Below are 27,169 nucleotides of genomic sequence, written 5' to 3' on the forward strand. Positions count from 1 at the left end.
TTGGTATTAGAAAAAAAAAAATCAGCGTTAGGGTAGTCAGGTGTTGCATTAGGCTGCACAAGGAGGAGATGGAGTCACAATCCCTGGAAGTGTTTTAAGAGGTGTCTGGATCTGGCGCTGAGCGATGTGGTTTAAGATCACAGAACCGTCAAGGCTGGAAGAGACCTTCAAGAACATCAAATCCAGCCATCCCCTCAGCGCTGGCACCGCAACCCCAAAACCACTAAACCACATCAGCTAGCACTGCCACTGCACCTCCTGAACCAACGGTGTGTTTGAGAGGTGCCGAGATCTGGCGCTGAGTGATGTGGTTTAGGGGTTATCGTGTCAGTGGTGGATGGGGGGCTAGACTTGATGATCTTGAAGGTCTTCTTCCAACCTTGATCATTCCATTCCATTCCATTCCATTCCATTCCATTCCATTCCATTCCATTCCATTCCATTCCATTCCATTCCATTCCATTCCATTCCATTCCATTCCATTCCATTCCATTCCATTCCATTCCATTCCATTCCATTCCATTCCATTCCATTCCATTCCATTCCATTCCATTCCATTCCATTCCATTCCGCCGGGCCGTGAGGGCGATCGGGGCTGGAGGGGGAGGGGGGGGGGGCACCGTAAGGGAGCGCGCGCGGCGCCGCTCCCCCCTCCCCTCGGGGAGCGCGCGCGGTGCCGCAGCGCCGCCCGCCCCTGGCCGCCCGCTCTGCGCACGCGCGCGGCACTGCGGCTGCGCGGCCGCAGCAGTGCGAGTGCCGCGCGCACCCCCCACAACGGCTGCGGGTGAGCGCTGCGCATGCGCACCGTTCCCTGTGTGTCCGTGCCTCCCGCCAACCGCGCTCGCTCGCGCCGGGACCTCGCGGGGAAAGTGGCGGCGGCGGACGCGCATGCGCAGAGCCGCCGTTCCCCACACAGCCCCATCTTCCGTTTCCCGGCATCGCGGAGAAGCGCCGCGGGGGCAGCGGGAACCGGGAGCGGGAAAGGCGCGCGCGTCGTCGCGCGTGCGCACAGCAGGCCGCGAGCGGCGGCCGCCGGGCTCCCGCCAATCGGGCACCGCCCCGCAGCGCCGCCGCGGCCCAGGCGCGCCGTGCGTGCGTGCGTGCGTCCGCTCGTGCGTGCGTGCGTGCGCTCGGCGGCGGCGCGTCCCGAGCCCCGAATGAACGCGCCGGTCCCGGCGGGCGAGCGGCCCTGAGCGACCCGCGAGCGGGGACGGGCCGTGCCGAGCGGCTCCTCCGCCCGCACCCCGCCCGCCGCACGGGTGAGTGACCGACACCGACCCGCCGAGCGCCCGCTGCCCGCCCCGCCGCCGCCGCGCCGCGCTCCAGGGGCAGGCGCGGCGCCCCCAGCCCGCCCGCAGCCCCCGGCCCGGGGCCCGCCCGCCCGCAGCCGCCGCCGCTCCCGGGGCTTCAGCCGGGCCCCGCAGCCCCGCGAGGGTCGCGGCGCCCCGCAGTGTCCCCTCAGGGTGCCCCGGGTGCCGGTACCGCCCCCCTGCCCCCTCCCCAGGCCGGCGGTGCCGCTCGCTCCGCCCGCCCCGGCCCGCGCCCTCCTTGCAGCGAGGATCCGCCCCCCCTTGTCTCCCGGTCCCGTTTCCCCCAAAATCCCCCAGAATCGGGAGGGGGTCGCCCTTGCCGCGTCCCCCGCGCTCCCCCCGGAGCCCCGCGGCCGGGGAGGGGTCGGGCCCGGCGGGGAGCTCGGGCGGATCCTGCCCGGGAGATGCCGCCCGGCCCCGGCCATCCCCCGGGAGGCGGCGGCGGAGGTGCCGCTATCGGCCCCGCTCCCCGGGGGAGGATGGAAACTTTCCTGGAGATCCCTCAGCGCCGGCTGCCAGATCTCCGTGACCGCGGGCTCTGTCTGTGTCAGCCGTACTCACCTGCTCTGCTCTCATTGTTCAGGCGTTCGAGGGTTTGCCCTTCTCCCCTCGAATCTGCCCCTTCTTCGGTGTCTTTTTGTTTTTTTTTAAGGAAGTTGCATGGATAAATTCCCATCCTACTTTTTATAGTGGCTGTAGGATGCTGTGTGAATGTAACTCTGGAATAACAATTTCCATGGGACCTGTTATCTGGGTTCTCAGCCATAGAACCCTACAGGATACTTCCCCTCTCCCCTTCTTCACTGCCCCTTTCTCCAAAATAAACCTCCCAACAATGGGTGTCCCACCCGGGAAACTGCAGTGCACTTCCCAGCTTTTAACTCTGGTATCTCCAGTGAGCATCTTGGAAAAATCAGCACAAATATTTTCTGTAGCTCTTCCTGACAGACCACACCACTTCAGCATCTGTAGTGACATTTTCTGAAGCTTGTTTACTTCCCACAGGTTCTCTCTAGGTGATTGAAATTATATTCACAAATATAAATTCTAATTTTTTGAAATTTAGTTTGGGAATCGTACAGGTCACACAGCAAAACAAACTTTACTTGTGCAGTGTGTAGATGACTGTCCTTTGTAGGAAATACAGATGAGGTTTTAACTCCTATAATCAGGCTCCTGAAACAGGTTTGGGCAATAAATAGAAATTAGAGTGCAGGTTACTTTCCATTCTTTGGTGCTGAACAATATCTCATGCACTGAGGGCATCCCGTGCCTGAGAGTTATTGAACTTGCACTTTTACATCAGGAAATCTGTTGCCTAGAGCTCAGCAGAGCAGCACAGAAACTACAGGAGGATGTAAAACCTGCTGCTTTAAAGATAAAATAAAGATGCTGGGAGAGGGAAAGCACCACATTTAATACTTTGGTGCACATAAGAAATGTGAATGCAAATGAACCCAAATTTATTGGTGGAGAATGGTTGAGTGAATTTCTGTTTTTGTGATTCTGGGGTACATGCAACTTCTCATTTCTTAGATCAAGCTCATGGAAAATTGATTTCTATGGAATAATCTCTGTGTCTGTAGTTATGTGTGTTCTGTTTTGGTGGAGACAGTGAAAATCTCCCAGCCAGTGATTCCACAGTGCATCACTCCTTGTGATCCAGTCTGTGAGACTCTGACAAAGCTGACAAACAAAATTCTATCAACAGGAGATGTAATCACTGTTTTTTGTAATTCCTACTCATTTGTTAGCCTTTTAAAACACGGAAAGCCAAAATATTGAGCTGTTTTTAAGTTGCATTTTTTCTCATTCCAGTGAAATGTAACTTGATACTTGGCAAACTAGATTAGTTGTTCTGGGTGATTTAACTTGAGAGAAAAAAACAAAATTTTGAGTACTTGCATTCGGCATTGTGGGGCTGTAGCTGCATTACTTGGGTCATCTTTCTCAGAAAATGTGGTTTTTTTCTTTTTTAATGGACAGGATAAGTGCATTTTGACACAAAGAGAAGTGATCTGAGAGTAGTGTCTTCTCACATTTATGAGAAAGCAAATGTCATTTATGGAGAGGTCTATAGATGTTTCTCATGCTAAACTTTTTTTCAGCACTCTTCAAAAATGTATAAATAGGGTAAATGCCCAGTGAAACAAACAAACAAAAAAACCCTACAACAAATGTGGGGTTGGAGAGAAAACTTTTAGATACCCTTGTAAAATGCTTTCAGAGTAATTTAATCTGATGGTGAAAAGAACATGAATTTCCTTTTTGGCCCGTTTGAGTTTTGAATAATTTTTCAAGTGTTAAATTATTTCTAATTGTGAAGCATTTCAAAACATATATTTGATTTTTTTTTTAAAACATCAACATCTGTGTATTGAGTGAAGATAGACATTATTTTTAACTTCACTGTGAGCCTTAAAAAATCTAATTCTGCAGAAGCCCTTGAGGGAGTGAGGCTGTGTCAGGTCCTGGTGCTGCTGCGGTGACGTCCCTGTCGTGCCCTGGGAGTGCAAAGCAGTGAGCTGGGAGAGGCTTCTTTACAATCTTGTGTCTTGGAAAGTTGTTTTTCCTATAAATTAAGTATGATGAGAGCCACTTAAGAATTTTTTATCTGTGCTATAAATTAGTTTCATTTTCTAAAATACAAACCTGCTGCTGAAATTGAAGTGTAGCTCTGTTTTATTAGTAATTCCTGTTGCTGAGAGTCAGCAGGACCTGTGCACGTGTACAGGGAAATTCCTGATCTTCCTTTTAATGACTGCTATCATTGGTGTCAATATTTTAATAATATAATCTGAATATAAAATGAAACTGATAGACTCAAGTGATTGTATGTTTATATACTGCACTGTTTATACAAAACCAGAACTTTTGCATTTTACATCACTTTGTTAGTATATTTGTAAACATTCCTGTGTGATTTATGTTGATCTGTTGAATGTGAGATGTAAACAAGTAATCTTCGTGATATTACTTCCTACTTGTCTTTTGTAGGTATTTTTCTGCTCCTGAATATTATTTAAGTTTTAAAAATTGCCCAGATTTTTATTTTTTAATATACATACATACATATCTGTCTGTCTGTCTCTTCAGGAGCCATTCTTTCTGCTCAGAAGGGATTACAGAATACTCTTATTTTATTTTTTCTATAGAAGAATACCATATAATAATTCTTTTGTGTTTTAACACTTATGGACTCCCTGTTGCCACTGCAGAAGGGTGTGACTGGTTTATCCAGATTGACACATTTACATTTTTTGTGCAAATCAGCAAGATCCGAAATCTTTGCATTCTTGTTCTGAGTGCGCGGCAGCAGCTCACGGTTAGAACAGAAAGCAGGTGGAGCTGTTGGGAGGGCACAGCCTGGGGGACAGCACAGGCACCTCTAGAGCAGGAGTTTTGCAGTAAAAGGTGCAGCAGTACAAGGTCTGTGAAAATCCCTTGGAGCAGGAGGGGCTGAGAGCAGGAGCCGATGGAAACTTGAGGACGTTGCTTTGAGAAGAGTGAGTGATCGCGGCATTGTGAGCTCCTGACAGCACCGGCTCTGCCCGTGCCAGTTCCAGACAGCAGCCCTGTATTTTCATGCAGATCTGTGCCATTGTAGCCCAGTCCAGATGTTTTGCAACTCTGCTCTCTTATTTAGGGCTGGATTTTACACTTTTTTCCAACACAAATATCAAACCCTACGGTGGCTTTTACAGCCGACTCAAACGAAGGGAAAGGCTGAGGAGGATTTTATTGCAGTTGTGGCAAATTCTGATAGTAAGGCTCAAATCTCCAAAGTAAAAAGCTCTAAGAAAGGCTATTTGAAGAAGATGAGTTTTTTATTTCTTGGTAGATGTAGAAGCAAAAGAACACAAACTTCTTAATACTAAGCCAAGATATTCATGCACTCATTGAGTATTCTCACTTCTGCACGAGCTGTGTCTGCCCGAGTCGAGCACTCTGACCTCAGTGTTACATTTTAAAACGTGTTGCTGGTAGCACTTTGAAAGTTTGTGATTCATACTGAGTTTAATTTTAAGTTACTTTTCTGAGCTGAGAACAGCAGCTCTCGTGCACTCTCTGAAACCTGGCGTGGTGCTGCCAAACTCTTGGTCACAGAGAGATTTCCACTGCAGCACCTCACAGAGGTGTCTCAAGTTTTGTTCCTAGTGCTGTTTGAGTGGCCACAAGATACCTCTGATACCAAAAGTGGTAACATTTTATCATCTCATCTCTACTCATCTGCCCTGAGACTTTGTGACTTCACAGCCAAAACCTGTAAAGTCACAGAGGCTGTGCTGGACTCTGTTTTTCTTTGCTTCTGTTTATGAAGGAGTTCAATAGCATGAATTTCATTGCATGTACTCATATATATATATTTTCCACAAATTCCTTTCCTGTAATAAATAACTATAAAAATGAGTTGCAGTAACTTTTTTTTCCCTGGTGATTCTCTTGTATTTCCCACTTACTTCTTTTCAGTTTTCTGCTTTTGTATTAGCATCCAAAGTTTTATTTTAATTCTCAAACTTATTTTTGTAAAGAAACTGCTTTTTCTTGCTGAAATAATTTCATTAAAATTTGGCCAAATAGTGCCTCTGCCAGTCATTTGTTTACTTGGCTATATTGAAGTAGCATAAAGAAAAGGTACAAATCACTTCCAAGCATCCAGTACTGTATTTATGAAGCTATGTTAATTTGCCTTTTGTTGATATTAACATGCTGATTGCAGTTCTTTCTCCCTGTAGCATTGAGAGGATTGCAGTGGCATTCTAAGGTCATTTAAAACCATGACAAGCTCAGTCGGACAGAAGAAAGTCTCCTCCAGACAAAGGAAGTGTGGCTTCTGTCGCTCGAATAAAGATAACGAATGTGGGCAGTTGCTGATGTCGGAGAACCAGAAGGTGGCGGCACATCACAAGTGTATGGTGAGTGACCGGGAGCGGGATGGAGCCGGGAAAACGCTGCCAACACGTGGAAAACCCACCCATATTGGAATTGGCACACGTGATGAAGCACTGCAGTTTGGTGGGTTTCATATCTGTAAATTTTTCTATCACTTATACCCTTTAAAATTAAAGTACAGATTTTGTCTCTGCAATTTTAGCTGTTCTCGTCCGCACTGGTTTCTTCCCACACTGATAATGAGAGTCTTGGTGGATTCTCTATTGAAGATATTCAGAAAGAAATAAAGAGAGGCACAAAACTGGTAAGTGCCTATTTTGGCTCTTGAAGAACACAGTATTTTCATACCCTCCATAAAGTTTGCAAGGAAGTTGCTCAGTGTATTTAATCTATTTAATATTTTCTGTTAGATTTCTGAAAGAAATCCATATTTTAGGCTCCTGGGAATGGTGTTATTGTGCCTTTGCCAGAATGTGGGTTGACTGCCAAAATCTAGTTTTAACTACCAAATACACTTTTTGCTTCTTTTATATTGATTTAAAAAATAATGCTGTGAATGCAGAGGGCTTATGAGGTATGTGGGTACAGTAGTCATTGCAGCTCTAAAAAATTAAAGAGATTGAGCAGCAGTTGAGCAGATTTTTTTTTTTAAATTCCTGAGACGCTAATTCATACGGAATTTTTTTATTATTATTTATTTAGAACTAATTGTTTTCCAATTTGGGGAAATGAGTGAGGCTCTTCTTAAAATAATTTTACCAGACAATCAGTTCACTCCTCACATTAAAACCTTTCAGCTTGGTTATTTAAAGCACTCAATGTAACTACCAGTTCTTGCACCACTAAAGGAAGTCCAAAGTATTTTGCAGAACTACAATTTTATAATAATAGTCTACTATTTTATCCACTGTTTCATTTGAATCTTTTCCCATCTAGGAAACTTCATTTGCTCTAATTAGCTGAAAGAAATAACTGTTCACAAGTCATTCATGTTGTGATCAGGACTTTCCAAAGACCATGAAACTAATGATCATAAAGAGACTTCTTGATTCTTATGTGTCTTAAAGGGTTTTAAAGGTTTTTTCTTTTAATGTCTTTGGTGGTTTCTCTTTCTGCTTCTGAATCTCTTTATGTTCCTTCTATTGCAATGGCTCCATTCTTGGGGCTCCCCAGCTGTGTGTAGCAGGAACTTTGTTCAGGTTTCTGTAGAAAACCTGGATCTGGTCAGTGTAATGGATTCACAGTCCTGAGTTGGTTCCTCTTTGAGAAATCCTACAAGATAATTTTAGATCTTAACTTAGGTGCCTGTCTCTGTAGCTGGCAGAGAGCTGCAGCTCTGAATCACTCTCTGGAGGAATTTGTCTTTCTCCACTGGCATGTGGGAAGTTTAAAGGTAAAGGTTTATCATTAGCACAAATCCCTTCTCTCAGGTCTGCTTGCCTGGTCCATTCTAGGGGAGCACATTCAGCAAAACCCCCAGAGCACTGGCTTAGGTGAATTCTGTGATGCCTTGGGCTCAGTTTGTGCTCCCTCAGGAGGTGCTGCTGGCCAGGAGGGCTCTCACAGTGGGGACCTCATTTCCAGAGGGACAGTGACAGAATGTAGAGACTTTCTGATGGCAATAGATCTGTCTGAGAAAAGGTGCTAGGTCAAGCCTTGGTAGGCCAGACACAGAAGCTTATGAAGTCTAAATATTTGGAAGTACAAGTCACTGATATCTTAATTATTTAAATTATCTGTGTTATTTCTAGTATCTCTGAATGGAAAAGTTGGGTTTTTGTCTTTTTTTGAAGAACATACCTAATTTGCAGCTTATCAAACTTCTAATACACCCAATATAACTTATGCTAGTGACCATTTGGATAGCAGACATGCACCAATGGAATAAGTATTTTGTTACTTACTAGGAACATGGATGAAATGTTTTACAGACACATTATGGTGTTCATAAAAATAAAGTTTTCTTTTAGTCATTTCTAGCTTTCAGAAAACCTGAGGTTCTGACTACACTTGATTGGCTGGATATATAAGCCTAGGCTTTTCTAAAGGACTTTGATCAGCAATTATTATATATAAAACCATAATGGATAACAGATTTATGAAATAAAATGCCCATAAAAATTAGATAACAACTAGGCAACAGTATTTAACTGTACCATTTCAGAGCTTGCAGAGGAGTAAATGGAGATGATCCAAGGCTTTGACATTTTTACTGTTCAGTTGACTTCGTTAAAATTGAAAAACAGGCTGGTGGTATATTTGGTAACTTTGGTGGTATATTTTTTTGGCATATTTGAGAGTGCAAGGAGAACTTCACTAAGTGAGTGCAGGGGAGAAAAAATGTATCCACAGAGATAGGGAGAGATATAGATATATATGTAGGGAGTATTCTACATTGCATACTTAGATTTGGAATTGATTGGAACCTTGTGGGGGTTGGCAATATGCAGGATACAAAGAAAAAGCTCCAGTTGTCTTGGGAGGTCAGTTTAATGGGAAATCCTGAGATTTTGGGGAGTATTAAGTCAGTAGATAACAATAAAAAAAAATAAATTTGTGATCCTGTCAATTAGTTCCTTTCCTACCACAGTATAAGAAGGACCATGAGCAATTTAGAAGCTAATTTAGATAGCTGCTGTTATCTGTGTGTCTGATACAAGAAGAATTAATTAATGGGAAAGAAGAGTAAAGCAACAGCCTCACTTTTAATCTTTTTTGCAATATAAGTACAAAGAGCAAAATTTAGTTTAGTTGGAATAAATTAATTGTACTTACCAAATATTTCACTAAATTCAGTGTTTTGGGAAGGACTTTAAGACATAACTGTAGAAAAAAAAGTAAAGTTAGCTGCTGATGCTGAGGTAAATTTGCAGGTTGGCAATATTTCTGACTGCAGGATTCATTCTCAAATGGATGTCATTTTTTCCCTCTTGCCTTTATAATATAATTCAGAATTCAACAGGTAAAATTATGATTTTAACTTTTCTGAAATGGTCGGTACAAACACACTGTCCTTGTGAGAGGGATATTCAGGTGAATAGCTGTGTCACTTTCATCAGATACATCCACAGATATAAATTACTTATTTTCTTCATTGAGTTGATGATGGTGGTTGAGTTGGTAATGCATCTGATGGTTATTTCACTGTTGCACACTTGTAACAAATTTCTAACTTTTAAAATAAATTATGCAAAACACCTGAGATAGGAAGAGTACTACCAAGTGCATAAATCCATATTTTTTTGTCACCAGGAGTGGTAAATATATTATTTCTGAACCCAGCATAATTCATGTTACTTCTTGTTTAGTATTTCTTTCCTTTCCTTTCCAGATGTGCTCTTTGTGCCACTGTCCTGGAGCGACCATTGGCTGTGATGTGAAAACGTGTCACAAGACATATCACTACTACTGTGCTTTGCATGATAAAGCTCAGATAAGAGAGAAACCCTCACAAGGCATTTACATGTAACTATTATTCATTTGTTATGTTTATTTTTAAATTTGTATTTTACATTCTTTGTTTAAAAAACAAACAACAAAGCAAAACAAAACCCCACTTTGGAATCTAAACAAAACTGTTGCAAAAAATTCTGATTGTGATTGTGGCATTCAAAATAGTGATGTGCTAGAAAAGCATATTTTCTCTGCAAGATTTGTGTATCAGTGAGTCTTATAAGTGGGAGAAAAATGTACTGGCATTTAAATTTAAAAGATGAGTAAATAATCTGTGATTCGTGACTGACTTGACAGTTTTCAACTACTTTGTTTATAGGATTTTATGTCGAAAACACAAGAAAACTACGCATAACTCTGAAGGTAAAATTATTCAATATAAATTTTTCCCATTGTAGAAAGATACTTGGTTAAATTGAATTTTTCTGGAGAATAGAAATGTTTTCAGTAAAAATTAGAACTACATATTTTCAAAAAACAATGAGTTTGGAAGTCCATCTGATTTCTGTATTTTCTCTAAAAATTATTGATTGAGGTGGAAAAAAACCCCAACTATAAATTTTAGGATGTTCAAAAGATATGCTGCTCCATAAAACCAAAGTTTGGGTAGAAGTTATACATTCCCTGGAAAAAGCTGGCTTATATTTATAGTTAAGTATTCACAATATTAACATCTGAGATATTTTGTCAGATAACAGCTGATTTTTGTTAATGTTCCTAAATATTCATTATTTTTTGTACTAGTAAATAGAGTTTAACTCTTGAAAAAAGAAACACCCAATAGCAAATGAAAAGGGTTGTGATGAGTTCACTTACAGATAAGTTTCTGGATCATATTGATTTAAAAAAAAAGTTTTATGGATCCATTCATTAAAGCTGTGTAGCTTTGCAAAAAAGAATAGTGAAATGCCACAAATGCAGATATATTGTGTGGTCTGTTAAAATTCCAAACTACTTGTGCTGTTGTGTTTTAATTAAGTATTTTTCTTTTTTTCTACTGTATCTGAATTTGGGTAAGCTAACAGTTGGTAGTTTACTTCTTGCATTGTTTTCAACTGAAATGTCCTCAGATTTAATTAATGAGGAGTATACAACTGTTTAGTGAAAATTAAACTTCATAAATTACTTCACTCTCTATGCCAAGTGTATTTTTAAGACAATGTATTGCTTTTTATGCTACAGGTAGTGAACTTATTAATGGTAAAGGTTTGGATGTTATTTCAATGTTCAGAAAGATCCTGAAGGCAGCAGAAAATACCAAAGAAAATTGATTTCTTTTTTTTTTAGTCTATTTAAATCATTATTGTTGTGTGCCTATATATAAAACTCTAATTTTCCTGGGTTTAAACAATAAAAACAATATCTATGTTGTAATTAGTTCTCCAAAGAGAAGAGGCCACATTATCTTGTGTTTGTTTTGGGGTCACTTTGTGTGTTAGCAGACACAGAATGTTAAAGACATTTTGAGTCAGAGAGATTCATCTTTTTAACTGATATTTTAAAATAATCTTTTATACTTGCTCACAAATGTCTCAGTGTTTGATATGTGTTTAAAAATGCCTCCAATTCTGCATAGAGCTCAAAGCCAATGAATTACTTTTTCTGCTGGGGATTCCTTGCAGGATCTGAACTTGTGCTTTTCTTTAAGAGTTTTCAGGAACCATTATCTCCAATTTTACAGTGTCATTTTCTAGCTGCAAAAGCTTTTAAATTTTATATAGATATATTGGGGAGATTTGTGAGTTTTTTTTATGAAATATTGATGGTGGTAGTTTATTAAAACATTAATCTAGACTCACCAAGAGCCTCTTAGATTGTGTATTTCTTCTCTCCTGCCCTCAATGTCACTCAGAACAGCTGAGGCCAAAGAACCTGATAGTACATTATTTAGCACTTTGCACACTTTTTTTTTGTTGTTGTTGGAAATATTTACTTCTGTCATGCTTTACACTTCTAGAAATAGCTTTGCACTTCTAGAACTATATGTAGCTAAACTTCATATTCCTGTTTTCAGTTCTTTATTTAATATTTCACTGAAATTCCACCCAGTGCTCTTTCCCAAAGATTGTTTTCTTTTTAGTCCATACAGTTTTGGAAACTTTACCCATAAAATAATTATTATTTATTTTTGTGGGTTTAATGACACCAGGAGCTGGGGCTCATTTGTGGTAGACCTCCTTTAAATCAAATAAAGTAGAAATATATATTGTATATGCCTGATACAATGCTATAAATAATTTCCATAGCAGTGGTATTTTGCTACATTGAACACTGATTAACTTTAGCAAACAGAAATTACAGAGTGGTTTTCAGAGTTTCAGAATGGACTTGGGAGGTTTTTTCCTTAATACTTAAATGCTGAAGTTTGCTAAGTGAAATGACAACTGGAAGGTGTTGGATGGTGAGATTAAGCTTTATATTTGTATTTTATTTGTTTCTTGATGAGAATGTGAATGTCAAGGAGGCATTTAAATGTGAAAGAATGGTGGTGTGTGAAACCAGATAACAGACTTGGCAGAGGAGAGTGACTAGGCCAGGCAGGGAAGCTAGATGTTAACACAGTGGCTTTCTTTCTTTTTAATCTTGTTTTAGTTTCATTTTCATTAATCTTTGCTTAGCAGTGTTTTCCTAACAGTACAGTTAAAGCTTATCTGTGGTTCTGTCACCCAGTGTGAGGTGCTGCAACCATCAGTCCTTTATAATGGAAACTTAACTGCTCCAGGGGTTGCTTTTTGGTTGGGGATTTTTTTATTATTATTAATTTGTTGCAGTTTTTTTTTTTTTTCTTGGCCAGTTTAGAACATCTGTGGGTTCTTATGCTTGGTCCTTTGTATCCAGATTTCATTGTTCCAGTCCAAGTATTTTTATTCTGTCACTGATGTCAGTAGATGTTCAAAGAGTTTTTAGGAGTGTTTGGTTTGTCCAGAACAGTTTATTTTCTGTAGGCAGCACTGCTGGATAAAGTGAGATTTTTCCTTTCCTTCCCTAGAAAATGGATGCTTCTGGGGGCAGACTTGCCCAAGTCTGAGGTCTGGCTCTTGCACTTCTAGTTTAAAAAGACTGTCTGTTAAACACTTACTAACAGTTAAAGAAAATCTCTCGAGGCTGAATGGAAATAATTTTGAAGGACCTATGTTGGGATTAAGTTACCTGCTAAGACTTAATAAAAAGGACCTCATAGATGTTTTTTATTGCTGTTAGGAAATTCAGGTGGTGTGAGGATTCATCAGACTTGGTATCTACTCATCAAGACAAAATTAATGAGCGATGGGAATTCGTTTTTCTTCACATGACAGGACCTGAACTACCTTGTGCTTTCTTTGAATATGAAAATGTGAAGCATGGCAGCAGAGTACTGTGCTCTTAAATTCTTTATCTGTTTCAACACATTGTTGGGTTTATCTAATTTATCTATATGGCCTGGTATTTAGGTGACATAGAATAGGAAAATGGTATTTCTCCTGTATTTCCTTTCTGTAATTCAGAGTGGTTTTTCTGTTCTTTGTTCCCATTAAGTGGATAAAGGACATCTAGGTTTTTGGCTTGCTGTTTACAAATTTAACAAAATAACTGAACTTCAGGTACCAGCTTCATTCATAGTTTTAGGCAAGCTAAGTTTTCAGTACCTAATAGGTTACAGGAATTGGTGCCAGTGCTTTCAAATGATCACAGCCAACCATTAGTTGAATTACTGTTCAGTTTGATACAATTGCATTTATTGTTTGTGAAGAATGAAGTATTGTTGAACTAATGTTTTGGAGCTGTTTGTTGGAAATTATTCCAATGTACTGAAAATAATTGTTGTAAAATGAAAAAAATTGGCCTCTCTCAGTTCCCTGCAGGTGAGGCTGCCCTGGCTGATGTGTTGAATTTAAAACAAATTCAGCTGATGAGGAATAGTTCAATATCAACTAAGATAAGAATGTAATTTCATTTGTTACACAGTGGTAAGACAAAGACTAACAAAGAGCTGTGTGACTTCTCTTGTTAATGTTTAAAGCAGATGTTTGAGAACTGTGGGGTCAGAAAATAAAATGTCTGTAATTTCTGTTGTAGCTGTGCTCAAAGCCTCAGGGAATTCTGTTTGCACAGTGGGAATAAGGACATTCCCTGTGTTAGCATCCTTTTCATGTCAGTGTGAAGGTCAGACATGGAATCTGTGCTTGTCACACTGCTCAGGAAGTTGAGTCAGGATGATATTTCTCTGAGACCCTGCAATCTATAGTGCACTGAGCACTTTCCCAAAGTGCTGTGAAAACCAGGCAGGAAAAACATCTGCAACTTTTTGGCATTCTAGTAAGGTAACATTCTGATTCATCTTTGCATTGTTCAAGCAGTGTTTGTTCCCTGTTGCATTTTCTGTGGCCCAGGTTGTTTGCAGGAAGAGTTGGGTGTAAATATTTCTGTAATGTTGCACTTTGGGGTCCTTTGGATGTTGATGGTGAGAAGTCTTGCAGGGCTCTGCTGACTCAGCCTGGTTCTGTCTCCTGGAGAATGCTCTGGGTGTGGCACCAAATGTGTTCCCACAGCAGCACCTGGTGCAGGCAGGAATTAGCAGTGTCCCATTAGAGACTAATGAGGGTTTGTGCAGAAACTCCAAGGTTTTCTAATGGAAAACCACATGGCTAATGGGAAAAGGAAAAATGTAAAAGTCATGTGGTGAAGGGTTTGTCCTGTCCTGTGGTGTTGTGATTCTCCCTCCCATCTAGGAAAGATGTTACACAGAGAGGCTTGAGCTGCTCAACAAATTCATCAGCTTTGTGATTCTGCAAATAAGCCGAGTGCATCATCTGTCTTCAGTCTTTGCCAGTGTTTCTTTGCTTGAAAATACATTTAAATTGTGTGCTTAGTAAGGATTATTTTACTATTTTTCTATGTTAAATGTACTTAAATAAATAATCTCAAATACCTCATAACAAATAACTTCTGGATGAGAGTCATCAGTTCCTTCAAGTGTCTGGGGCTTTTGGAAAACATATTAGTGGCAGGACCTAAGGGGTAACTTAATTTTTTCCTATCAGTTCTTCCTTTAATTTAAATGTGTTTAATGTAACTTATTCTTTTTCCATTGAAAAAGAGAGCACAAAAAATATATTCAGCATTTTGGTAATTAATTTCACATCATCTCCTGGTAAAAGCTACTATTATTTCATGATTAGTTTACCCGATTTTGTGTTTGATTGCAAGGGGATTTTTGCAAATCCCTGTTTCTTATTATTGCTTATAGAGGCATCCACATTTTTAGTATTAACTATGGGGCCAATAAGACTCTTTTGGGGGTTTTTTTTAATGTTTCTTTGCAATTCAAAACAATGATGTTGGCTCATATGGTTTATTTGGTTTCAGCCATAGTTTAATGAGATTTTACTCGAGCATGCTGAAGGACTCTTTTCTTTCTCTGCTATATTCCATTTCTCCTTTAAAAATCTAGTAAGATTGATTTTGTTCCTTGATTTTTTAGTTTCTCTTTTATCCCAAATGCACTGTAAAACTTTACCTGCATGTGTGTGATTTCAGATTTATATAGCAGTATGTCTCGAGCCCCTTCAACATTCTATGCTTTGGCTTCTTTCCATGTCCAGTTATACTTGCAAACATATTTTGCCAGTAGTTTTAGCTTTTATCCTCCTCATACAAAATCAGACTGCTTTGTTTCTGGCTCTCTTATATGATTGTTTAAGGTACTGTAGGATATAAATAAAGCCATATTTATTGTACACATCCTCTTTTTACATGTTCTTTCACAACCTTTAAATCACTTAATTCTTTATTACTTTGCTTTAACCTGGCTTTTGGAAAGGGGTTCCATGTGTATTTCAAGCTGATGCAGTATGGATCAGTGATTTCTCAGCCTCTTCTCTGCCAAGCCTTATTTTAAACAGCAAAACATCTTGATCCTTTTTCCTTCTAGTCATGATCAAAGGAGAATTTTTAGATTTCTCTCTGAAGCTGAATCTCCCTGTTAACAGTTGATGTAATACAGCATTTTGCCAGGGTTCCTTCTGTGGTACTTTGTACTGCCCATGGATTTCTAAAATGCAAATTAGGGGCTTGTTGCTACTCATCTGAATTTACAATACCATATTCCTAGGTGCTTTTTAAAATGCAGATTGTTTCTTCTTGATTTCTACCCTTACCCCCCCTTTCTCAGGCCGTGTTGTGTATTGGACTCTTTTCAGATCTAGCATTTAGGGACTTCTGAGGGAAGCTCATAGAAACCTCCTTGGAATTTTAGATAAAGTTATACTGAGAAAATTGTCATGATTTTAAAAAGCAATGCAGTAAAGGGATATGGGATGGGGGGTAGTTGAAGAGGAAATTCTAGGGAATCTCAGGGGATTCAGAGGATGGGTGATATCCATGATAAAACATCACCTGGTCAGGGAGGAGTTGAACAACTTTTTGTGTTTTCCTTAGTTCAAGCTGACATGAGAAGTTGGAAACACCCAACCATCAGATGCCAGGGACACAGGGTAAGCTGGCAGTGGGCTTGAGGGGAGGGATAGGGCACCCACCAAGCTGTGAATTAAACATGAAACCATGCAGGGCTGGTGTGTCTGACACTGGGTACAGTCCCCCTGTTCTGTTCTGTGGGTTCAGGGTGCTGTAAAAACAAGAGGAGCTTTAGTGTTTGAGGAATCAGGCTTGGAGGATGGGTGTGGCAGAGCAGATCCTCATATCTTGGTGCTGTTACTCTCTAGGTCCACATCACTTGAAATAGGAGATGTAAATCTTCAAGGAATTGTATTTTAGTAAAGGGTGTCATGTAGCATCTGGATTTTCATGTCTGACCTTCTCTGGAAGTCGTAGTTTTGAGCACAGAAGAGGGGTTCTCCTTTAAAGAATGCTGTGCATTCTTCATGGTTTTTTTTTATCTTACACTGAAACTATCTTTTAAAAATACAGCATTTTTACTCTTCAGATCTTAAATATGCTAATAATTGTAGACTGAAAAATAGCACTTAAGAACTTATTCTATTGGGAGATTGACACTTCTAAGAAATTGGTTTTCATAAGTGTGCTTGGTTTTTAACATTATAACTCAGTGGACTGTAAAGAGTTCAGGACATGCTTTAATGGTGTTGTAGAAAATAAGGATGGACTGAGGTAGAAAGCATTTTGTCTGACAAAATTACAAGGAGCTTTGGAGAAGATAAAGAATGGCAGTGAATTGTCTTGTTTCATGAAATAGTAGGGAAGTCCACTGAATTATTTTGGAAGAAATATTTTTAACTTCTTACTGATGTCATTTAAAGAGTCATGGATTCAGTAGTCACATTTTTGTAAGACTGCTTTTCTAGAGTAACCATCCATGATTTCTGTAAAAGTAGAGACAAATATTCACAAGTTTCTTTGAATAATCAGTGGAGAGTTCATGTGATGAACAAGATAAAAAGAGAATTCTTTTTGAAAGGTTTTCAGATTGCAATAAAATTTGCTATGTGCAGTCTAAGAGGTCAATATCTAAATTGCATAATCTTGCTTGGGGAATTTAGCAAGTGGTGACAAATGAAAAATAATGTTAGGTAGGAAATACTAACATGTAAAATGTATTTTTTCATTACATAATCTGTGTCATCATGTATTTAGGTTTTTTTCAGTGTAAAATAAATGGTGCTTCTGACATGTAATTAGAAAAGAGTAGTTTTTATACTAAAGTATAGGGATGTTGTAGACAGACTGATGTGTCTTAGCAACATGGGCAAATCTGTATATAGCTGAATAATCTGTAAGTTTAAACCAAAATAATTTGCAGATCAGTATAAATTTCAGTATAACTGTTGTGGTGCATTTGGATGAGTTTTCTGTCCTTCCTTAATAACTGAGCAGAAGCTGTAGCTTTCCTTGGGGATTAGTGACAGATCCAGTGGATGGAGCTGAGCAGGATGTCCTGGTGTGCCAGGCTGGGCCAGGCCTTCACTTGTCTTCTGCTCCCACTTGTGGGCTGTGGATTATGTTCAGCACTTGGACTTCATGTTTTGTGCACTTGAGTCTCTGTTATCACAAGATAGAGATGTGATCTGATTTTTATGTGACAATAGGTAAGAAAGACAAGTGCTGGCAAGGCAGCATTTAGTTTCCAGCTAAGATATCCTGTCTGGACACTAAAACAATATGGCAATTTCCATCAAGTGAATGTTCCAGGTCTTTACCATTTCCTTCTGTTTGGGGGCTCATACTGATGTTTGTGGTCTGGCTTTTGAGAATAAAAGTCCTTCAGCAGGGCCTGTGCATGTTCTTTAAACAAATCTGAAATTTGTTTGTGGTTTGAGCAGGGGTGGGTGCTGCAGATTAAAGGAAAAAAAGGAGGGTGGTTCAGTGAGTTGGAAAGTTGTTCATGACTGAGTAGAGCTGGTTGTTAGATGGAATTATCAGATAGAATTTAACCAGATCATATTGGAAGCAATCTCAATCTTGTAGAATTGATCTGTATCTTCTCTAGAGCTGTGAGTTGTGCAAAGGCCACTGTGCCCAAAGGCTGGGCTCAGCTCTGTGCAGCATTCACAGCTCAGCTGACATTTGTAAAGGAACTTGTCAGGCCTCTTTGGCATGTCTGTGTTAAAAAATGTGTTCTTATGTTCCTAATAGTCTGTAAATACTTGATATGAGATGTTGTCTGTGGGGATGATTTCCTCTAAACTGGAGGCTGGTTTTAGCTGCAGATCTAAAAATATTCTGTAATGACGTAAAACTGTAGATTTGTTTCACTGAAGGTAAATACTTTTCAGTTTTAAAGCTTGATGTTATAAACCAATGGATGATTTTTTTTGTTAAGTCAACAGGCATCAATTAATAAAGCAAGGAGAGAGGTATTATTGGGTACACTGGCATACTATCAAGGGCAATTTACATTGGAGTTATGCATCTTAAAATAATAAATTATCAGCATATTTCATGGGTGAGAACACTTTCCAGTTTCAGTGTAGGTTGAATGAATGTTATTTTCAGTGAGGATGAAGATATGTGTCTGAGGACGCATTTTAGGTCTGAAAGTAGAAGTTTTAAGAAACACTAAACCTTCTTATGTTTTAAAGATGCAAAGCTGTATGACATAGAAGAAGTAATGTTTTCAGGATCTGCAGTTGCATGTTTGTAATAAATGAGGAAAAGGTGCTTTTTTTATTTCTGACTGAAATCTGGAAAATACAACTTGTGATTTTTCTTGTCTAGTGTTGGTGGGTTGTGGGTTGGTTTTGGTTTGGGTTTTTTTCTTAGTTTATTTTTTATAAAATTGTGGAGAATCTTATTTAATTATGTTTTCTGAATTCTAAAGCAGATTTAGAAGAAAATATCAATGAACACGAATTGGAGCCTTCACCTCCCAAAGGAAAAAGGAGGGGTCGTAAGGGAAAGCCAAGAAAAACAAATTTAAAAGGGCAATCAGAAGACACTAGATCTACGTCCTCACATGGCACAGATGAAATAGAAAGCAGTTCCTATGTAAGCAGTAAATATGCTAAACTTCTTAGAAGACAGAATTGCATATTTCTTCTCTGAAATATAAGTTTTGTTAAAATTTGCATTTGTCTGAGCCTCCAGCTGGTGGCCACAGGCTTTTAAAATTGCAACCTTATTTGTATCCCAGCAGTATATTTTAGTAAAATGTTTTTCTTTCAGAGAGACAGGTCTCCCCACAGAAGCAGCCCCAGTGATACAAAACCTAAATGTGGATTCTGTCATGCAGGTGAAGAAGAAAATGAAGCTAGAGGAAAGCTTCATATATTTAATGCCAAAAAGGCTGCAGCACACTATAAGTGCATGGTGAGTATTGTTGTTAACCAGTCTATTCTGTGAATTTTGTCTGAATTGCTATTTTGGATTTTAATACAGTACCCTCACATGTAATTATGCTGAGTATTGTCTGTATGCTGATGATCTTAAGCACTGAAATGTTGCAAAGTGAGCAATTCATTTATTTTCACTGCAGGCAATATGAATAAAAGTTGGCTTCATGCTAAGAGATGGAATTAGCTCAGGGAGATGCTTTAGCTTATTAAAAATGCTCCCTTAGTGTCTAAATGCATATGAAGTATTTAAAAAGGAAAACAGAAAACAGTTCTAACTAAAAGAATCCTTTCCAAGAATAAAACAACTTCCCAGGCATTCAGGGACAATCTGAGAAGAATCCATGAACTTTGTTCATTTCTGACCTGTGGATTCAGGCTGTGTGAGTTGAGTGTGGGATATGGAAGTTTCAGGAAGCTCTTGCCTTTAGATGATCACAGTTGTAGGACTGTCAGCCTGAACAGGATCTCATTGCAAAGAACATGAGCAGACAGTGCCATGAGTGAGGTGGGGCTTTTGGGTAACAAAATTCACTGTTTATGTTGTACCTCAAAATGAATAAATAGTCCAGGCAGTCTGTGGAGTTACTCATTGACTTTGTGTACCCAGCCTCACTAAACAGAGGGCTGCTGTGTGCCAGAGTCTTACACTAGCAAAGCTGTTTGTTATTTTGTCTACCTGAACTTCAGTTTTAAGGCAGTTAAAGCTGAATATACCAGGATGATGATGGAAGGGATGGTATTCTGTTCTCCATTTTCATCCCTCAATACTTCACAGCTGTATTGACATCAGGGTTGAACCTGAATTACATATGTATCACAGGGAAGGAAATGGAATATTCCTTAAACATTGAGTAATGCAATTAATAATATTTCCCATTTACTACTTTATATTTGCATCCTATCATTACTTCTTGTCTACTCATCTGTCTTTTAAAAGAGATTTCTCCAAGGCAACAACAACTCTAATTAAAGCAGTCAGGTGGGGATCAGAAGGAATGCTTTAATTGCTCAGCATAGGGTTTTTCCTAGTTTGTTGGTAAAGCACATGCTGTCTGAGATCACAAAACAGGATGTTCAGTGCTCAGTTATTCTTGTAAAAAAATTTCCAAACATCTTGGTTTGTTCATCTTGAAGAAAGTTGTTCATCCATCATCTTTGGACCTGACATTACTTTGACTTGCTTGTTTTACAGTTGTTTTCCTCTGGCACTGTCCAGCTAACAACAACTTCAAGGGCAGAATTTGGTGATTTTGATATCAAAACTGTACTTCAAGAAATCAAGAGAGGAAAAAGAATGGTATGTACCTGCAGAATGTGGTGAATGTGTTAGTGATTCTTCTAAGGTCTGTTAGCTCTGCCTCCTTCCTTTTATGGAGTAATCTTTTCCATCTCTTTCTAAACACAAAATTAAAATATATTGTTACTTGTGGGAAGGGCAGCCAGATAGGAATCACCTTAATATTAGTGGTGTTTGGGCTTGTGGTATTTGGGATTCTTTATGACAATTGTACATAACTGTTATGATCACAGAATCATATGATTCATATTAGCCATGCTGTAACTATAAGAGAGTAACAGCTTTGGACCTGTGTTACTAAAAACACACTGTGTGGAGCTGCACATAAAATTAGAGAATATGCAGTTCTTGCAGTGAATATATTCTCTATAATTGGAAACAAACCAGTGTTTCCAACTGTTTTGGTATTTTAGTAGGAAAACATTTTAAGATCTTAGAGATGGGGATGCTGGTAAAACATCACACTGTATTTTATTAAAACTCAGGATGTTTTTAAAGTGCTAAGAAATGTATAGGGGATCAGACAGATAATAAAAAACTACGAATGTTTTTCCTTGAAAATAATTATTTAAGACTCTCTATATATTAGCATACTAACTTCAGCAGCAATAAAATGGCCTTGGACATGCAATAACATGTTTTGCAATCATATAGCAATTTTCTGTGCAACAGACAGGTAAATCCTAGTGTTCATGTTTTTGTGGGTTGGTATCTTACAGTTTCTGGTTTACTATGACTTGGATTAACTTTTCATTGGAAGGATGATCTGCCAGAGGAATTACTCTAATCCAAAGTGTTTGTTTGCCATAAATATGAGGAGCATTAAACTGAGTACTAAAAGACAAAAGACTGAGATGCTGAATGTTGTTGTTCTTCTTTTCCTTGCACAGAAATGCACACTCTGCAGCCAGCCTGGTGCTACTATTGGGTGTGAAATCAAGGCCTGCATAAAAACATACCATTACCACTGTGGAGTAGAAGACAAAGCTAAATACATTGAGAACATGTCACGAGGAATTTATAAGTAAGAACCTATGTAATTGTTGAATCTGCTACAAAAGTAAAGATATTTCATGACACTTTTTCTAGGCCTAACTTAGCTAGTCAATATGTTCTTAAAAAAGAGGGCATTATTTAGCTTAAAATAGTATCTTTAAGTAGTTGTTGAGTTTATGAAACATTTCAGTTACTCTGCTAATTTAAAATTTCTGTACTGTTGTAAATAGGAGAAATGAGAAAATTATTTGACTTGTATTATATTTTCCTTCTCCAGTAATCTGTAATTTAGATCAACAAAATTTATCATGATTCCTCCATATTGATGTGTTTGTAGCTTCCTTCAGGGGCTTTTTGGACCCCACAATTTTCCATCCTTCCTGAAGAGCTGTGGCTTGGCTGCAGCTGAGCTGCCGTGCTGTGCCCACGAGAGGGCATTCACTGAGCAGTGAGAGAGGCAGGGCTGCAAAACTGGGATTGGTCACAGTTCTGTTGGCTGCTCTTCACCCTTGTTTTCCTTCTCAGTTTAACTGATGCTTCACTGGAAGCTGTGAATGATTTAAGAGTTTGCAACTGACTTGTAGCACATCTTGAAACTAATTGAGAGATAAGTCAGGTTTGGATGGATATTTTCAGTGTAAATCCTCACTGTTCCTTTTATTGTGCCAGACTCTATTGTAAAAACCATAGTGGAAACGATGAAAGAGATGAAGAGGATGAAGAAAGAGAAAGCAAAAGCCGTGGCAAATCAGGCACTGACCACAATGACATTCCTCAGCAGCAGCTCAATGGAAACTAGGTATGGAAGTTACTCCTGACAGATCTGTTACCAAGACTGAAACGCAATATACAATTAATGTAGTTTACTGCAGTGAAGTATTTCAATCTAGTGTATGCAGAGTACTTTTTATTGGCATACTGTAGAAGAATGGGGAGGATTTGTTGTTTTTTAAATCCGGCTGACTTTGTAACAGTGTAAGAAGGGAGGCCCTCATTTCTATTGCTAAATGTAGATGTAATGTCAGAGCTGTGAAATGCTTTTCTGTATGATTTTAAATTTACTATTGTTTTCATCATTTTTTAAACAGGTTCAAGGGACAGAGTTATAGAACTGGGAATGGCTAAGACATCATAACTACTAATTCTTTTAAATTGTTTTCTAAAAATCAGAAAAGGGTTAGTAACTTTTTACTACCCAACTCTGTTAGAAATTTCATTGAACTGCCTGAAACGTTCATGTGTGTGAGCCTTCAGTAAGTGGCAGAGTTTTACATGTCAATATTATGTAGTTTGTAGTCTGCAGTGTCTGGAAAAAAATGAAACACTATATAAATGATATGTAATATGTACAGTGTCAAAAGTTAAGGCAGACATTGAAATGAAGTAAGATCTATATTTCTGGACTGAATAAAAACTTTAAGATTTGGAATGTGTAAGTTGTTTAGTGGATTCACACAACGAGGGAAGGTCTTAGCTAGTTTAATTAACACCATGGACAAGTCCTTGATGGCAGCGAGCTGGTACTTTGTGAATTTTGCATTTTCTTCCTGCACGAGGTCCGGAGCCGTTGATGGCAGCGCTGGTCTGGCTCGGGCAGCAGCAGTAGGAGAGGACTCTGTGTACACCAAGCACGCTTGAACATTTCAGGTTGTTCCTGTTGTGATTGCTCATTCCGCCCGGCATTGTTTGCGGGAGATTTACTTGAGCAGCTGTTGGTTCTGAGCTGTGAGCTTTAGAACTCATGCCAAAGGGCTGTAGTTCATTCTTTCCCCAAAAACCCACCTCTTTCTGTGTCCTGATTTACAAAGAACACTTCACCAAGTGTGATTGAAACCCTGCTATACAAATGTTTGGACTTTGCAGCCCAATCTCTTTTACTTCAGAGAGTTACAACTCTTAACTCACTATGGAATTTAGCCACCATATCTGACGTTCATACCTCAGGTGTTCTCTGTTGGGTGGAACACTTCATGTTTTGTCAAGAATGTGCATAAAGGTCCCATATTCTGTAAGAAGAATGAGGAAGCAACCTTTTTTGCTAGATTGGTATTTATTTTTTAATCATATGACCACTATATGGGAAAGTTCACGTATCATCATTATTGTTTTAGTGATTTTGTTTTTTCCATTCTCTGTCAACAATCACATCATGGAATTCTACTTGCTAGAATTTGATGTTCCTTGAGGGAACGCTCAGATCTAGGCTATACCAAACCTAAAGAACAGTCCTCTGACTGCTTTCAAAACACCTTGTCATTTCTAATGGCTACTGGCTTCTTCAATTGGTCTGTTAAAGCACATCCTCAGACTTACTTAAATAAAACCAAAAAGCTGAATCTAGTCCACATGTTTGTCTGTTGCTACCACATCACCTTATTGTTTGTTTAGGGTTTTGACTTGTTTCACTCTGAACTCCCAACAAAACTTCTGGATTTGAAGGAAGGAAACAAGCAAAAGACACTGATTTGACTATAAACTGCTACAGTTCTTCTGTGATTGGTATTGCAAAAACGGTTCATATGTAACATGAGTTTCTGTAGCATTTTTTACTTGTATTTTTAAAAGATTTAACGTGTGTCATTTGTCTTCTTATGCATTCCCTTAATGTCTTGAGGGACTCAATTACTGTATATTGGAGTTTCTAACATTTTACCTGTTAGAATTCAATCAATTCTGTTTGCTTTCCTGGAGAATAATCCCGTTTGGAAAGAAATATTGCTGTGTACAGAAAATATTCAGTTACTGCTCTAAACATGATGCCATTGCTCATTTTTATTTTGTATTTGTAACTTTCAAAATTAAAAGCGTGACTTGAATTGCAATGACAGATCGATTATTGAAATTGTCTATCAAGGTGTTTTGTTTCTCCTAGAACATGAACATTTCTCAGCCACTCAGAACAGTTTTAGAATGCAAAATAGCATCCTTTAATATTTAAATTACTTCAGTTTGTGCCTCAGACATGGCCCTCCCATGGAAAAAAGGCACTTTGTTTGCAGCTACTGTATTTAACTAAGTTTGCATGGGGTAGATCTGCCAGCATACTGACTGTACTTGAGACTGAGCTCTAATTCGTTGTGTCAGTGGCTTAGTATAATATTCAGTCCAATAACTCACCTATTATGGATAAATCACCCATTCCTTGCCTTGAAGAACCAGAACAGCACTTTACCTTTGGGTAGCAGAAAAGCAAGTGGCTGATTTCCCTGTTGCCCCTGAGTGCTGAAATGGCCTGGTGAAACTGTCATCAATTCAGAATTCATGGAAGCAAAGTCAAAAGCAAAAACCTTTTCTTACAAGCCTCAAATTTGTCATAACTGACTTCAACTCATGTATGCTGGGTAAAAGTGCCTTACAATGTAAAAATTGTATTTATATGTTCCCAAGTAGCATCACCTGCTGGGGAGTAATTCTGTCGTGGTGTTAATATTTAGAAGAAATGTACCTCAGCAGTGTATTTACTGTACATCTCTCATATCCTTAATTGTAGTTTTAAAAAGCATGACAATGTATCATAGTATACAACATTTACATCATTTTTTTAAAAGACAAAATACTGCCATTACTGTCTTTTTATGTGTATTTTAGCTTGGAATTTCAGACAGTCTCTCTGAATTTTTGGGGGTTTGTTTTGGTTTGCAGGTTTTTTTTGGTAAAGCAATGTAATCTTTGCAAGCATATATTGAAGATTATTCTGGAGCATCTACTGCCTTCCCAGAAATGTTAGAAGTAATGAAAGTGCTCTATAGGTGAACTAGGTATGTTTAAATTAGCTAGTTAAATTAATACAGTCAATTTGTTACTGAGATTTTTTTTTTACTAGGCACCTTCTGCTTTCATCTCACAATCAGAGAATTCAACGCCATGAATTCAACAAAACTTGTCTTAAAAAACTGGTTTCACTTTAATTTTTTTTTAAATTTTATTTTATTATTGTTACATTCTGCCTTTGGGCATTTCTTTTGCTCACAAGAGGATTGTGTGCTGTTTAAGATGCCTGGAACCCTCTGAGAAGGGAGCTTTCTCCCCAGCACCTCTCCATTAAGAGATCTCCCCAGCTCACTGTGGTCTCACAGATCTGTGGTTCTGCTGTTCCCAGAAGGACTGTGCCAAGCAAGGACAGGCATCACAAGGGTGCTGTTCAGATATCTTGAGGATCCAGCTGGGGCAATGCCAGAGTCCCCAGGTCAGTGCCCCAGAGCAGTGGCTGTGCTGTCCAGGGCAGGGGACAGGGCTGGTTCGGGGTCAGTGCAGCTCCTGAGCACCAGGTGAGCAGAACATTGCTCCTGCAGCACAGGCTGCTCCATCCACAGCAGGGTCTGTGATGAGGCTCCAGTAGGAGCCACACCTACACTCCACAAAGTCTCAGCCCCAGGTACAAAGCTGTGCTGATCTGCAGTGCTTTGAGTCTGCCAAATCTGGCCCTAAAATGTAGTGTAATGGAAGAGTTTGCCTCTTACTCCTGCCTATAGGAAAAAGAACTTCATGCTAAAACAGAGTGAAAAATGAAGAGGTGATAATCTATTTGAAATATCAGACTTCTCTGACAGGTGATAATCAGTGCATTCCAAAAATATTAATACGTTGAATCAGATTGACAGGAAAATTAATCCTCATTAGATTAAATTAATCTGAAGAGAACTGAAAGTGCATGATAGCAATTAGTAACTCTTCTTCCATGTCACCAGAGTCAGATTCCACTATATTAGTGATGGAGGTGAAAAAACAGAACACAGCCCTTGATTTATATACTTGGTGAAGCAGTTCCTGTACATGCATTTGTATGCACAGCCATTAATTAGTCTGCAGTGACATCTCAGCCCTTAACGAATCCTGGAGAGCTGTTGCTTGTCAAAGCACTCAGGTTAGGCCAACGTTTGCAGCTTTTGCTCTAGCATATATTTACATTAGGTGTAAAGACAAGGAATGTATGGAAGAGGGTAAATGCATTCCTATCTACAATGTTATGTATATTTTGTTCCTGTTATATTGGCTTTACTTCCAAAGTTGTAGTTTGCAGTATTAGTTTCTTTTTATTGGTATCCTTGCATATATATATTCAATAAATGAGTTATGAATTTCATGCTTGCATATCTGTCCTTTTTCCAAAAAGTATAACTTCTGAAACTGTCATTTTAATGCATAAATGCAGTATTTCCTATTGAGGTTACAGGCCCAGGAAAACATTACCAGGAGAGAGGTGAGAAGGCATCATGCTTACAGTGTGGCACTTGGTGGTAACTGTGCCTGTCTGTGTTCCTAACTCTGCACTGGGTAAGCTGCTTTGGATTTACCACTGCTTAATGCAAAGTTACTGACTTGCTGGAGGTTCCCTTTCTCACCTTTCGAGAACTTTTTTTTTTTTTCCCAGAGTGAATTAATTTAGACTAAGAAACCGAGGGAATGCAGAGTATGTCTTGGTTTCAGCTGGG

General features: G+C 39.3%; 1 protein-coding gene across 2 annotated transcripts; it reads left to right on the forward strand.

The window, feature by feature from the left end:
* The first annotated feature begins 809 nt into the window (after positions 1 to 809).
* On the forward strand, positions 810 to 26,820 carry PHF6 (PHD finger protein 6). Of its 2 annotated transcripts, none has more exons than XM_074551802.1 (11): positions 810 to 1,259; positions 6,047 to 6,226; positions 6,406 to 6,507; positions 9,535 to 9,668; positions 9,976 to 10,019; positions 18,931 to 19,097; positions 19,275 to 19,418; positions 20,637 to 20,741; positions 21,632 to 21,765; positions 22,407 to 22,536; positions 22,826 to 26,820. In XM_074551802.1, the coding sequence occupies exons 2-10, from the start codon at positions 6,089 to 6,091 to the stop codon at positions 22,534 to 22,536; spliced, it is 1,098 nt and encodes a 365-aa protein (XP_074407903.1). In that variant the 5' UTR covers positions 810 to 1,259; positions 6,047 to 6,088; the 3' UTR covers positions 22,826 to 26,820. The 2 variants fall into 2 exon arrangements, with proteins under 2 accessions (XP_074407903.1, XP_074407904.1); XM_074551803.1 differs by having other exon boundaries at positions 811 to 1,259; positions 18,934 to 19,097.
* Positions 26,821 to 27,169: the final 349 nt, after the last annotated feature.

Source organism: Zonotrichia albicollis, chromosome 14 (genome assembly GCF_047830755.1).
Source record: "Zonotrichia albicollis isolate bZonAlb1 chromosome 14, bZonAlb1.hap1, whole genome shotgun sequence".
Lineage (NCBI taxonomy): Eukaryota > Metazoa > Chordata > Aves > Passeriformes > Passerellidae > Zonotrichia > Zonotrichia albicollis.

What these genes read in the sequence shown, in the direction of transcription:
- PHF6 (XM_074551802.1), top strand. Translation starts at nt 6,089, where the DNA reads ATGACAAGCTCAGTCGGACAGAAGAAAGTCTCCTCCAGACAAAGGAAG. An exon ending in AAATAGAAAGCAGTTCCTAT is followed by an intron (nt 19,098 to 19,274) that starts GTAAGCAGTAAA and finishes TTTTTCTTTCAG; the next exon opens with AGAGACAGGTCTCCCCACAG. An exon ending in ATGTCACGAGGAATTTATAA is followed by an intron (nt 21,766 to 22,406) that starts GTAAGAACCTAT and finishes TTATTGTGCCAG; the next exon opens with ACTCTATTGTAAAAACCATA.